The sequence below is a fragment of the Ostrinia nubilalis genome, chromosome 14 (assembly GCF_963855985.1).
Source record: "Ostrinia nubilalis chromosome 14, ilOstNubi1.1, whole genome shotgun sequence".
NCBI lineage: Eukaryota > Metazoa > Arthropoda > Insecta > Lepidoptera > Crambidae > Ostrinia > Ostrinia nubilalis.
In genome coordinates this window covers 1210649-1226477 of record NC_087101.1, presented here as the reverse complement: position 1 = coordinate 1226477, position 15829 = coordinate 1210649, and the positions used below count along the sequence as shown (strand labels likewise).

At 35.8% G+C, this 15829-nt stretch overlaps 2 protein-coding genes across 2 annotated transcripts in view; both read right to left on the bottom strand.

Moving 5' to 3' along the window:
* The window catches only part of LOC135077967 (neuroglobin-like), a 51483-nt gene extending 45153 nt beyond the window's left edge, over positions 1-6330 (bottom strand). Inside the window, exon 1 of the mRNA XM_063972507.1 lies at positions 5809-6330. Within this exon, the coding sequence (XP_063828577.1) occupies positions 5809-5987 (179 nt within the window). The 5' untranslated portion in view covers positions 5988-6330. The remainder of the gene's footprint in view (positions 1-5808) is intronic.
* Positions 6331-8391: 2061 nt separating this feature from the next.
* The window catches only part of LOC135077966 (neuroglobin-like), a 126856-nt gene continuing 119418 nt past the window's right edge, over positions 8392-15829 (bottom strand). Inside the window, exon 4 of the mRNA XM_063972506.1 lies at positions 8392-14663. Coding sequence (XP_063828576.1) covers positions 14511-14663 — 153 coding nt within the window. The 3' untranslated portion in view covers positions 8392-14510. The remainder of the gene's footprint in view (positions 14664-15829) is intronic.

The window sequence follows — 15829 nt, the reverse complement described above, 5'->3', positions numbered from 1 at the left end:
AGTTGGGGAATATGTCGTAGATGATGCTGTAATGCTGTAAAAAAGATGCAAATTATTAACACAATGATGTAGCTATCTGTAAGAAGGCGCTGCAATGAAAACACGTGGCAGTGTTAACCAGCAAAGAAGTCAGATAGCGGTTACGATGGTACAAAATAGAGGGATGCAATATTAACGATGGTGCAAAATGTACGATGATGCAAAATATTTTAATATCTTTACGACGTAAAAGACGATGTATGAATAAATTTACGATGGTTCAACAGGTACGAAGAATTTTCAAAGAAAAAACACTAAAATGAAGAGCTATTGCCTTTACGTTATCAAATCAAGAAGGAAAAAGAAGGAAATGATAAGGTAAGCTCACGGCACTCCCCTTGGAAAGCTGAAGCACGCTGCGCAGTGACCTTTGACCTCAATGTTGGCGGCGCGGCGTGGCAACCGGTGTCTTCGTCTTGAGCGCCAGATTCTCGTAAAATCTCGATGCAGGTGCGATAGATGATGCTTGCCCGATGAATTTCGCTGCGGCGTGGCGAGATGAAACTTCTTCAGGCGTGGCGTGATGTTCCGAGACCGCGTGGCGTGGACGTGACTCGACCGGTTTTGCGAAAGAGAGATGACACGCGTCCACCCGGGGGCGCCAAAATGTTCGGGAGAAGTAAATGATACGAAGTACTCTTTTAAAACATGACATTTATGTACTTGTTAAACAATGAAATTGTGATTATAAAGAATTAGGTGGACGCGTGCGGTCGGGTGCCGGAGCGGCGGCGAATAGACCGAGGCGACGGGCGGCGCGGCGCGTGCGGCGGTCGATGCTCCGCCCCCGCGCCCCGCTCCCGCTGGATGACAGCGCGCCGTGTGCGCGCACATACCTAATAATGTGCTTACAGTTTTTATTGAACTTCGAAAGTTCTGAGCTCCAAGGGCGTTTAGTTGCAGTCTGCTAATGGATACAGTCTGCTACCAAACGTGAAAAGAGAGAGAGATCCAACTTATCGTACGTTTTGAACTGTCAAATGAATACGATTGCTTTATACAATTCCACCACTGGTCTGCATGCGGGCTGCCCGGATTATACTTAAACGCACGCCGGAGATTAGAGAGACCGGGCTAGCAATGTGCGCCGTGATATACTTTATCGACGTCAAAATGTATAGGCAAATCGAAAAAAGGCGTGATAACCGCTTATCGCCGCGCATCCTAGGCTTACAGATCAGCATGCGTGCAGAAATTCGCATCCCAAGAAAAGGCACCAAGATCCCCAATTGTCCTTATCAAGACAAACGCTTCAATGAAACCCCACCCAGACCATAACCGCTATCTCCGCGGTAAAAATACTCTGTTGTTCTAATCCATCCATAAAGTATACGGTTTGTTGAGTGGATAGTACCAGAACTGACTGCCAAATCGCGATAGGGCTGCTAAGGTTAGCGTTTATCAATAGTTTATCGATATTTCTTTTTATTTGATCGGTCTTTGAAAGTATTTTATCGGGAATCCTATGATCAACTATTACAAACCATTCTTTCAAATTTCAATTAAAAAAGTGGTTGATCGAGTAGGCCTTCTATAAAATTGACGAACTGTTTGGAATTTAATGATTATTGACAGTTTGACACTGTTGTTTACCCGCTATATGTATATGTAACATTTAATTGAAATTAGTTCTATTTTGTATTGTTAATTTATTTGGACATGATTTGTATTTCTTTCTTATTGATACTTGACTATCCCAACTAATATTATAAATGCGAAAGTAACTCTGTCTGTCTGTCTGTCTGTCTGTTACGCTTTCCCGCTTAAACCTCGCAACCGATTTTGATGAAATTTGGCATAGAGATAGTTTGAGTCCCGGGAAAGAACATAGGATAGTTTTTATCCCGGTTTTTGAAACAGGGACGCGCGCGATAAAGTTTTTCTGTGACAGACAAAATTCCACGCGGGCGAAGCCGCGGGCGGAAAGCTAGTTATTAATAAGAAAATGTATTTGAAAATTTGACATTGTAATGAACATTATAAATAAATTTCTTATTCTTATTCTTACTAATTTTACTATGGATGAATTTCCTACATCCTTGATTTTATTCCTTTATGGTTTTTCTTCGAAAAGTAGCCTATGTTCTTATTTAAATCCCAATCTACTTTACCACATTATGTACATAATTATTCATAAATGGTTCAGCGTGAAAATGGAACAGACTGACAAAGTTACTTTCTCATTTATTAGTAGAGTGATTCTTTAATAATAAACTCTCTTTTGAAGTAATTGCGAGATTGCGACTCTTAGACCCACTTGCTTTATTAAACACTTTAATAAACGTGTCTAAAGCATCATTCGCTATTATCTCTGTCAACTGTTTGAAGATTGAAGAAACGAAACGATGTTTTTTAAGCGTGAAAACTAAAGGTCACCTTTAGTTTTCACGAACTCTCACAGAAAAGCTAAATGTAAAAAACATTTTTACAACTATTTTATTCGATTTAAAGATAGTTAATAATTCAAGCAAAACATCTCTAAATTTTTTGAACTACCTAGTAATATAATTTGCTTACAGACAATTCAATTCTTGTATTATTTTATATTAGTAGGTATGCTTCATGTTAACACTTCAACGATTTACTGCTTTAAAATGATTTTCAAAGGAATTCGACCTTATTTTATCTCGCACGATTGTCTCATACAACATAAAATTATCGACTAAAATTCAAATTCAAATTCTATAGTGAATATTATCGATACTTCGCCCAACGCTTCCTCAATGAACGGATTCTCTCTGAAGTTTAAAATATTTCCTCAAATGATGGATTTATTTTGACAGCTCATGACTGAGCTTCGTTCGGAAGTTTCAGCGAAAATCTTTAGGATAATTGAAACGTTCGTTTGAAATTAGATTTATGTTTAAATATTAGTCTATCACGAAAATAGATAAGCAACTATTTTTATGATCTTGTATAGAGAAATAATGATAATGTTGGTCATAAGTGCCACTAGTGGTCAAAATTGAATAATATATTTTTGATTTCATTTTTGATTGTTGTGTTCCGGCAGTTAGAGTAAGAAAGCTAGTTCCTCCGTGGTTGAGGATTACGGGTGAGGCTTGCTAATACCTTCGGTCTGATCATAACTTACCATCAGGTGAGATACAGGCTAAGAGCTTCCTCGTTGTGGATAAAAAAAAAGATTTAATATTCGACTAACAATTTTAAAGGTTTTATAGCCTGAGGTCTAGGACATTTTTTTAACGGACAATCATTAAAAACAAAATAGGTTTAGTGTTGCGTTTTCTGTGATTATCAATTTAGAGTAAACAGTAGTGACTCTAATTTGTCTATTGTACGCAAAACAACTGACATTAACAAATTAACTATAGTCTATCCAATATAGCTTGATTAGAATGACAGCTATCAAACCAATGTGACTAGTGCTGGGTATGTTTCGTATGGTTCACATAGATGTATCGATAAGTTTTCGAAAAAATGATATAAAAAAATGCACCCAATTTTTCTTCATATCTTTATTCATAAAAATGACAATTATAATTTAAATTTAAAGACAGTAAAATTTAAAATTCATGTCAAGGGTGTACAACCTAAGTCGTAGTCATTATCATCAGTGTTCTTCAGTGGTTTTTTCCTCTCGCTAGAGGGCGGTGGGCATCTCTTCTAGAGCAACGGTGCTATGAATACCCAAAAAAATACCGGTGATTGATTTCCAATGTTTGATTATTTAAGAATGAAATGTTTTTTGGTTTTTAATAGTGAATATTTAGATAAACGTATAACTTGACTTAAATATGTTAAAAAATTAGTTAGAAAAAAAATTTGTTAAATATGTTAAAAAATTAGTTTTAATTTAATATGACATTTGTCGATATGTCCCATCACTAACATTTTTGTAACTCGAGATAACCTTGTAGAGACGTCGTTAATACTCTAGCTTGATTTTTATAATTTCGAATTACTACTTATTGGTGTAATTTAACGCTACATTTACACGAAATTAACATTTTTATTGGAAGCACTGTCGTCGAAAATATTGTTTGTAGGTCAGACGTGAATTATTTCTTGTCCGCCAATATTTAGCTCTCATTGATCGCTACTACAAAGTTATGTCGTTACATTTGATGGCAGCTGTCATTCTAATCAAGCTATATTGGATAGACTATAATACTCTTTTGATAAAAAATCGTATAAACATTAACGTCACACACAATGAGTAATACCTAACTTAATTTCTGTGTACAAGGCCTAAGAGAAGTAGGTATAATATATAACTTACGGCCGTATTCCCAAATATTACTATGAGGTCTCACAGTGCAAGTGTACGCACAGGGTGACACACGAACAATCACAGAGCTCTATTAAACGCTGTGCGTTCGTTTCGCTGCTTCACTTAGGCAAGCATCGTTTGTGAATTACGGGCGTTAGCCTTTTGAGGAGGAAAATGTACTTGGAAACAAGCCTAAAAATGGCAAGGGTCTGAACATTAGGTACCAGATTATTCAGTAAATGAAAACGTAATGTCGGGAGTACATCAGATTCATCATTTTTTTCAGGCAATTTTGCAACGAAAATAGTACCTATTACACTACCTACATAATACACCGTAAAGTTTAGTTGATGTGTTGTCGTTTGTATAGCCCTTAACTTTCTTATCTAGTGCTCCCCAACAAACTCAACTTTGGCGCGTATTACCATATCTAAATATATGTAACTCAAAGGTGACTGACTGACTGACTGACATAGTGATCTATCAACGCACAGCCCAACAAACCACTGGACGGATCGGGCTGAAATTTGGCATGCAGGTAGATGTTATGACGTAGGCATCCGCTAAGAAAGGATTTTACGAAACTCCACTTTAAGGGGGTAAAACGGGATCCACGCGTACGAAGTACTTAATATAATTAAAAACACACTGTTGTTCAAAAGAATCCTTAGCTATTGTTATAATATTAAATAAAGAAACAGTGTCTACAAATGATTAACTAATTACCATCAAAGTATTATACCTTTTAGTTAATTACTTGCGGTGTATCCTGCCATCATATGCCGGTGTAATTTATGGATTGACTTTAATTTCGTTAACGTTATAACACATTTTACAATGAGTTCATGTTCGCTTCCATGTAGGTAGGTTTTGGCATTTAATTAAGTGATTAAATTAACTGGCTACCATGCAAAATTTTTTGTATTTTTAACATGTATAGCATGTGTATGGCATGTCATCTTAAAGTTCAGCCATTTTAGTGTTTTATCTGGTATGATTAATTTTAGATTTATTGTTTAATTTATAATTAACCTGCTCATTTTATAATTTCTTTTTTTATTTATTTATTATTAAGACTTCTCTAGTACGGGTCTATTCACACCTTTCGTTCACAAACACCTACCTGTGTAGACAGGATCTTTATATGTCAATATAAACCCAACCAGTGAAGACCAAGCAAAGATTTTAAGCGCCTCTTTCGCCATCTCCGAGTAAAGTTCCAATTAGTTACTTCCTGATTATCACTTCTTAGCAAGTAAAATATGAAGTAGTTTAGCATTATTCAGAGATGGTGAAATTCGGTAAATTGCTACTCGTGACTTTAAGCAATGAATAGCCTACTTGACACTTGGAGATGGTGAACGAAGCCGAACGAAGACTAAAAATGTGGAATTTAAAACCGCCTACTCAAATTCTCTGTTTTTCCTAATATAAGGTTAGCTGGTAGATAATGCCACATGCTATTAAGTTCGCCTTTCTGTGCCGCTTTTTTGTGTGTGTTTAAGTAAAGATTTTAAATAAATAAATAAACTTACTTGATAAAAAGAATGATGCCAGTGGTCTCGATCTGCCTGAAGATGCCTTTCCAAGAGGCCAGCATGCAGTACTGCTGCTTCGTGGTCAATGGTGACCGAGGGTCCGCCGGCGGAGGCGGACGGTCTATGGGGTCATTATGAACTTCAGATGCTGCCAGCTTCGTCAACTCACACCCCATCCTCAAATCCCTTCACTCTCACTATTATTTATTTAACCACCAAACCGTTTTCCTCCAACGATACGCACTATAGTGAATTTTCAGCTCCAATGCAATAAATTCCCTACTCTATTAATAGAGATTTTTGCTCCGCGCGTCTGTGTACTTAAACATTTTGATTTTTTTCTATGATATACACTATCGGGCCTATTGTTGACCCTTGCAGGGCTTCAGATAACGTAATGGCCGACCGAATTTTAATGCAGTGGAATGTTAAGTTAATTTTAATGATGACTGGTTATTTTCCGTCGTTGCTGTTTGTTGAGCAGCACGGTTTGCGAGACTGAAGCGTTCGCGCGAAAGTAACGCTAGTGATGCGACCTGCTATTAGATAATGGCGGTATCGATAATTGGCATCTTATTTGTGTAGGGCTAATGCTATTGTCACGATTGTTTTCCGTTGTCATTAGCGTATGCGTATTCATTAGTGTTTTTTTCTAGTAAATAATAAATAAGACACTTATCAAGGCTAGATTGTTTGAAAAAATGTTAGGCCTAACGCTAAGTATCTATAGTCTCGTATGAGACTTTTATTTACACATAAAAACCTCAATAGGTATAATGGTATGCTTGAGAAATACATATACTCAACGTCAAATAAATCGCACCTTCCGCGACGCGAACTTTAAAGATTTTCTTCTGACATAATCATGGTGCCCCAACAATATTGGTGTTATTTGAAAGCCCAATAAATATCCTTAAAGAAAAACATATTTAATTTCTTAATAAATGATTAACATATACCATAAATGTGACTTGAAAAATGACCTCACTTTGGGCTCACCTGTGGGATCAATTAGACCAATTTTTATGGTTATAAAACCAAATAATGACCTCACGTGTCTTCTTTAACAGATGGATAGCGATTAATCCCAACTTAACAGTTTTATAGCCATAAAAGTTGGCTCAAGCATAACTACCTATTTTTTGAAGAAGTGACTCTGGATCCTTCTAAAGACACATTTTTGGGGTAAAAGCCTTTCCTTTAATGAAATTAAGCTTAGAACTAGGCTTTCAAATGGTACCAATGTTGGTGGGAAGTGAGGATGCATACTTTTGAAAAGTGCTTTTTGCGGGAGGTGCGATTTATTTGATGCCGAGTGTATTATACTCTACGAAAAGATTTTGTTGGGATTTTAAATTACTTTAGTTTGTGTGATGGTGTTTTTTACTATAACAATTTTGCAGAGCGTGAACCACTATGCCAGATTGATTGAAATTGAAATAACCCGCAATAAAATGTTGGAGCAATTCGCAAGCAAAAAACGTTGATAACTATTTATTGCCCAATTTTATAAAAACCCTCATCAATAAAGATGAAATACAATACAACTGTAAAACGGAGATTTTTCCAACTTCTCATATCATTTGTCGAGCTTGTCCTATTTACATTTCTGCATGAGATTGTGCGAGCGCAGCGCCCCAGTTAAAATGTCAATTATGAATACATTTGAATTAATTAATTCAACTGGATAAACGAATTAAATTGCAAAGAGATCGTTTTGCTTTTTTTGTTTTGTGTTGATGTGACTTTCTGCATTTTTATCATCATCATTTCAGCCATAGGACGTCCACTGCTGAACATAGGCCTTCCCCAATGATTTCCATATCGCGCGGTTGGTAGCGGCCTGCATCCAGCGCCTTCCGCCACCTTTATGAGGTCTTCGGTCCACCTTGTGGATGGACATTCTATTCCATTATGTATTGTTATAAGAACTTTCATTTATTTAACGTTATTTTGGTAGCGTACAATAATGAGAAGAAAAAAATATAGATTTTGAGTTTGTTCAATTTTTTTAAACTGACAAAATCACGCTAATGCATCTAACGTTATAAATCCAGAATAAAATTACTCGTACATCACTATTCTCCAGTCGTTTTGTTTCATACAATTTTATTACGGGTGCGATTGTATGATAATGGCGCGTCCTTTTTTGAAAATATGGGCATCATACGTCATTACGTCAATAGTGAGACTACGACTGTGATCTTTCTGGATCGGTGATAAAGTTTATATTCGTTTGGGTGAAGTGTGAATAGATTTTCTTATGGAGTAGATTTTATCGATGTGAATGTGGCAGGAATTCGTCATATCATTGTAGTTTTATGTCTTGATAGAGTCTATTTGACAAGTGATACGAATCAACTTCATTATTTTTATATTAAGTATACATATTATACATTTTTTTAAAATATTTTGATGATTTTAAGATTATTCCACTTTTCTATAAATGTGTCAAAATGTACATAGTTAAAACTTAATATGAAGTAAACTTCATGTTACATCCCTTTAGTTGCTTAGGCAGTGGTTTTTGTTAATTTTGAGAAAAATGTGTGTGAGGAACAAGGACAAATAAAAAAAATATTTTCACAATAATTTTAAATAATAGAATTTATTTTAAAATCAAATTAACATTTTGTTACACCGATCTTATACGACATTTGTATTACAACACGACCACCTTACTCGACTATAAGTACATCTTAACTATAAATTACAGTTTAGTAATACATAATATTTTATTATAACCTCTTACATACATACATAATAAAGTTTATTTTGTTCTTTTTTTAACAAAAAAAGAAATTAGAACAAACACCGTCAAGTTTTTATTATTGTATGAAAACATAAAATTGTTCATTCTGTTTTTTAGTACACAAAGATTGCAATTGTTATTTATTACACGCACTTAGATACTATGAATAAATCAATTTCCAATAACCTAAAGTAGGACAAGAATTCGAATAATGATTATTAAAAGTAAAGGGCTAGGCTTCGATACATTTATTCTATAACAAAAACAATCTGAGTTGCACCACTATAACGATTGGCCGGTGATTTTTGTGTGAAGTTTGACAGATTTTTATAGTTAAAGCAAGATGATGCAACCCAGGCTAATAGTTCTCAAAACTAATTATTAAAATAATTGTTAAAATATTTATTGGGTAGTCGACAACACTAAATTTTAATAATTGATCCTCGAGTCAAAACGCGATTCTGCCATAAAATATTCTACGAGTACCTTTGATGTTATTTATTTACCAACTCGATTAACCTATTTATAGTCTCAAGTAACTATAATCTAATTTATCTATTTTCAAATTATTGATTCGGTATTCGAGACTGAAACCAAATGTTTTAGGGACGATTTAATGTTGTCAACTAACCATTTATAAAATTGATTAGTCCAAGGGCCTGTTTAACGATCTCCGAATAAAGTTCTAAGTTTAACTTCTTGCTGATTGCTGAATAGTGTTATTCTGGAAGTAACTAGAACTTAGTAGTTAGTTCATCACCATCGTCGCTGCAGGAGGCCTGTAGCGGCGTAGACAAGCTGCTTGCTTTCTGGGGGGATCTGGGGTGGTTGGAGTAGGAAGAATAAAACCATAAATAGCGCACAATGGCCCAATCAAGAGGCTAATGCCCGTTTTTACAATCAATCCCTAATTTTTAAGTGACCCCTATGATAACACTTAACAAAAATTTTTCAAAGGGGTCACTTAAAATTTGTGATTGATGGTGAAAACGGGCATATGTGCGATATTCGATTGCCCTGCAAAACTAACTAGCTAAACTAGAAGAGGCCCTTATACCTACTCGCATAATATTTTGAAAACTATGTAACATCGGGTCACGAGGCCGGTTGCACTACCCCAAAAGTTTAATCATTCGCTAACTCCTAATCGTTTGTTAGCAATTGGCAGGCGGCCAGCAAAGTTCAGTCGGTCCAATTTTGTCGACCGTTGAATGATAGCAAGCTGTTCTGGTATTTCTAAAGCCAAAATTTAACTTCGGATTAAATATAGAACAGCTGGCCTCTGGTATCCATGGATGATTTGATGGGATTGGGGTCACGGTCGTCGAATCGATCTAAAAGTTCGAGGGCCCTTCGCTTCGTTGTTATACAAAACAAACTTCCATAATGTTGGTAAGAAAACCGAACTTTTGCGTTTCCGTGCTTATAGACAATTTAGGATCGATTTGGATTTGCGATTAATATTAATTAATTACGTAACACGAATTACGTAAAAAAGTAGCGGTTGCCATTTACATTACAGGGTAGATATTGTACCTACCATCATAGGCTGCATCTCACTTAACACCAGATGCGGTCAAATACCTGCCTTGTCATGCATAAATAAATAAAATTTTAACGAATGTCAGATTGATCTAGAGACACTAATAAACTTTTGGGTAAACCAATCGTAAAAACGATCAACAAAAGCACCAAAGTCAAAGTAAACATTGTGGCATTTTAAGAAATTGTAATAACTCCTTTTTTACCACAAAATCTTATTTTTGCTGCGAAATCACCCTTATTACAAGTACATACGACTACAGTGTATAACTTAATGTGCCTGTACATAAAACAAGTCTAAAGCCGACAGTAAAAAGAGACTGAAGAGTTCGGGTCGTTAATTTTTACTGGTGTTTCTAAACAATTGGGTCGTAAACTCGTAGATTAGGTACTAAAAATTTCAAGAAGATTTATTGGAACAAAAAGTTATGTCATCATTATTATCCTTCAATTCTTAATGACAACGAAAATAAAAATAAATAAAGTAAATATTTATGAAGTAGATATTAATCTGACACATTCAGGTTTCAGTAAATATTAACCTGAAAGCAAATACACTCTGGTTAGTTTGCAGTGAAACACTATTTGTTGTTATTAGTTTAGATAAAACAATACTTTGAGTCCGAATGAAATCCAAACATGGAAGAAGAATAAAATTGAAAATAATCAAGCATCTGGAATTGTATTTTTTCTTGAGATTTATCTTGGTAATCTTCAGTCAGTAAAGTTCTCGAATGGCGGCCACGAGCCGGAAGACGTAGTGTGGGCAGGCCCCCCCCCCCTTAGGTGGACCGACGATCTGGTGTAGGTCGCGGGAGGTGCCTGGATGCGGGCGGCGCAGGACCGGTCTTTGTGGAAAACCTTGGGGGAGGCCTTTGTCCAGCAGTTGACGTCTTTCGGTTGAAACGAACGAAATAATAGTTAGTTAAAACAAAAGTTTCTCACAAAAACAAACCTACTTTAACTAAGTGTCACCCCGCCCAAAACACACATTGTGCAAAAAACCATTTCCGTTTAACGAAACAACGGCGCACCGCAAAAAGTTCACGTTTCTATTCGGCTTTGAACTAAATGCCAGCGAGATTGAAACGTACAAACAGCACATCAAGTGTACTCGTAACTGTTGATTCTTATGTGCTCGTAACAGGCGCTATTTTGAAACAAAATAGTATGAGTTACTGTTGACTCTAGTTTTCAAACCGCGACTGGTGAATGCTCGTAAGGGCGGAGCTTTTTATGGCGTTTACACCCAATGATTAATTGCCATGATTAACCATTTAAATTACTGTTCAAAAGTTAACACTTTTAGGCTGGGTTGCACCATCTTACTTTAACTTTGACAAACGTCAAAAATCTGTCAAACTCCATACAAAAAACCCTGGTTATCGTTGTAGTTACGGTCAAAGTTAGGTGGTGCAACGCATTCAGCGCATTCTAACACCTGTCATTCTAAGTTGACAGTGAACTGAGCAGTGGTCCTAGCCAATACCAATAAATTCAGATCACTGCCTCAAACCAGATGAAAATAGTCTTATTTGATATTTTCCATTGGAAAAATAGCATAATATTGTTTTTCTAGCGTCAGAGTGATTTCCACAGATTTCTTTTAGCAAATTGTTCCAGGAGTTGCAGTATGTACCAGAACGACATAAGCCTCGTTTCCGTCAAAAGTCCTCGCATATAAAGTTACCTTGTCCAACTTGTTCACTTAGACGACATACTGCATTTCATTTGCGTTTCAGTTCCTGCTCGACTCCGGTGCCTGGAAGTTGGAGTTTCCACCTTTGAGGGGGGTTCCCAGGCCTTTGTTTCACAGCAAGCGCACCTTATTATGTGATCAAAAGCTACTTACGCTTTATACAGACTTCAGAGTTAAATTATGTTCCGCAATGAAAAGGTGCTTTAGTTCACACAGCACGACAGTAAATAAATATTTTGAAGCCAATAATATTGGCATAAAATTTTCCAATTAACAGAATGAAAGTTTATATGTAGGTACTTATTTATTTAATTTTGAAGAGGGAATAAAATCACTCTATCTAAACATGAAATCATTATTTTTTAAATTGTATGCGTTCAAAGTAAAAGCAAGATTGAAGCAACAACATGAAACGAAAACTTAATTCTAAACCCAGCCAAGCTTTACAGCATAAATACATCTCATTTTTCACAACGATAGCTTTTGTGATTTAAGTTCAGATCGTGTAGTAAAACTTAATATTCTGCGGTCACAAAAACCATTATTTACACAGACTATGCACCTTATAATATAACGAAGTTAAGTCAACGACTTGGGCGGGCCGCCCGCCCAATTTGGAGAGCTCACTTCGTAGCATTATATTCCTTAGAAAATATAATACTAGTACGAAAGTTGTATTAAAACGTCTGCTCTGACTAATATTGGCCCTTCTAGTGATAGCATGTAGAAAATTCTATATTACATACATTTGGTGAACGATAATCATAGAAGCAAACCAAAATGAAACTGAAATTTTTTTTCGTATTTTTTTTAAAAGTACTACTGTAGGTGTGCTTATGCATCCGATACTTTTTGTCATACCTGGTAATAAAATCTTGTACCTCTTATGTTAAGAGATCCCTGTAGCCGCTGGTATACCGTCGCGTTGAGAGTATAATATTATTTAAATTTTAAATGAAAATGCGTCGTTTATTATTATGCCTTCTTAACAAAATCATTTACACCTTTATCTGCTTCTATGATTTTTCGTATAGTCAATTTATTCATACACACACATATACATATTTTATATTAAATTGACTATCAAATACTTAAACAAAATATAATTAAATAATAACTTTGAATTATTTTTGTGACAAAAGTTATAAAATTTTTGAGTTCCAAAATGATTTTAGAAATATTTTTCAGTATACAGTTTTAAACAATGTTTGTGCTTGAAATTGCGCTTTTACATAAAGGATTCTTTTGTATAGAAAATATTTACATTGTTACAATTAATGTTTTATGTAATATATTATCTTGTAGGACTAGTTACTTATACATAAACAACATTTACGACGACAGATTTTACATATTTGATGCAATAATAAACGTTATCATAAAATTATATTTTTTTTTTCTAGCACACATCCCTAACGTTTAAACATATAAAATAAGTATGTTCTTGCAACAAAAAAGATACAAATGCCAGAGGAAATAGGTAACGTGTACCTTTATCGTATTATTAAGAGGTCATAATTATTTTTAGTAAATAAAAATAAATTTAAAGTAAGTCACAAAAATATCAACACACATACCGGAAGACGATTTTAAAAGCGAAAACTCGAACGTCAATACATTTAAAATGAATAAAATACATTTGGACCAGCCATTATAATAATTAAAATATAGTGCAACATTACAATAACAATAAATAATTACAATTAATATATTTTACATCATAACAAGCGTTTTGTGACATTATAGCGCTGCTAGAACGCACACCTTTTTTTGACACGAGCACATACTGAAAAACGACTTTGCGTACAGGGCTATTTGTCATAATTTGACCATTAATTAACTTTTTGACAGTTTAATTTAACAGAGGGCAGGCCAGCCAGCAGATTAGTCCTATCAAAAGTCACAGCATGGTGCAATATGAGGGTGGTCCGCTTCTATAGCTTTTTAGTTATTCTTGTTTCTGGTATGGCGACCCGTGTCATTACACACTTACTATGACACAAGCATTTAATTAACCATACCAGGACCTATAGGCCGTTTGTATCTACATAACTTTATATCAGCCTTACAGCGTTTGACAGAAGAAGCAACAATATTTTATATTGGGTGAACTTCTATTCAATACATTGTACAGCAACATTACTAAGTGGCAGTTGTACACAACAGTTTTGGACGAAATGTTCTCATCGAAAATAGTCATCAATATGTTCCCAGTAACATGAAGAAAGGTGTGCGTTCGCGCAGAACTTAACATTCTAATTAAAATATTACACCAACAGACACACTCATTGCGCTATTATCTACAATCATATTTCCCCAAACATTATTCTACAAGAATCTATAACAGACCACTGATCACTGCAAGCCTTTCAGTTCATCGTAACATCGGGATCGCCGTAAAATAGTCTCATAAAAACACTGTATAGTCAATGCTCACTGTTAAATTGACATTTGCTTATCCTCTCCTGATTATGGAGTCTAGTCTCGCTTCGAAGTGTTCTCACTAAGCTAACAGATGTCTGAATTGCTGAGTTTATTGATTACGAGCGAAGGGTTCAACGTTTATCAAAAGTTTGCAAAGTCCTTGAATAATTCGCCTAGCAGTTACCAACTGCCCCCAGCAGTTAGCAACTGACGCTGAAGCAGCTGTTAACCTAGTGGACCACTTTCTTACTTGTTCATTGGAAGTTAGTTTCCACACTGCGCTCACGTGGAGTTGGCCATGCCTCCCTTCTCGAAGCCTTCCACAAGGGTCTCCAGGATGAATTTGATAGTGATTTTGTAGATGTTCTCCACGTTCGGTGTATAACGGTCGCCGAGGGTAGTCTCGACCGCCGCCAAGAATGGCGTCTCGATTTTCTGGAAGAATAGAAAGAGGGGTTATTCTATGAAGATTAATGGTTTCTTTTATCGTGTAAACCCTTGACCTATAGCCTAGATGTATGAGCCAATCTACTACCGTCAAAAGTTCAGATGTTTTTTTTTTTTTTTTTATTTATTTATTAGGTACACCAACGATAGGTACAACAATACACAATATGTTAAAAAATACGCAAAATATTAAGCTAATTGCACTATCACTTAGAGGTATACACAGCTTGCAAGAAATATAAGTTGCTGCTTAGTTAGCATAAATGATGTTATATAAGTTAAATTATTATGATATAGAGTCGGTTGCTGTAGCCTTGAATTTGGGTAGGGACATGAAATGCACATCCAGGGGACCACTACATTTATTGTAGATCTTGCAGATCCGACATATAGGAGAGTTGGCTCCTAGAACAGTTTTTCGAAAGGGGCGGGAGAGAGGTTCAATGGGTTTACGTGGTATTCGTAATGGGACTTTGAAGTTAAACTTCGCTAGCAAGATTGGACTACGCACATGATGTCTCATAATTTTGTAAAAGAAAGAAAGATCAAGTAGGTCTCTACGACGTTCTAGGCTTTTTATTTCCAAGTCAGTTAAGATCTCATTATACGAGTACCTTCTTTTGTCTCTAAAATGCGAGAATACCAAGTGTCTGACAAGTCGTTTCTGGATTCGTTCAATGCGTAGAATGTGCGAAGCATAGTGAGGTCGCCAAACCACACTTCCAAACTCGAGGATGGATCTTACTAAGCTATTGAAAAGTGCTATTTTAGTAGAACTACGCTTAAACGCTCTACCATTTCTAATTATGAAACCCAGCGTCTTAGACGCCTTGGATACGATGTGATCCAGATGTGGAACAAATGTCATTTTACTGTCCATGATAACCCCCAGATCACGCACCACGGTCCTCTCTACAAGATTAGACCCATCGATGCTATAGACGGATGGGATAGGATTTAACTTCCTGGTGAGCTTTATATGAACGCACTTCTCCACATTCAATGTCATTTCATTTGATTGACACCAACCCACCAATGCATTGAGGTCATTTTGAAGCAGCGTGACATCGGCCAATGAATCAACAACCCTCCATATTTTTAAGTCATCGGCAAACATTGACGAGGACGAGTATATAATGCAGTTTGGTAGGTCG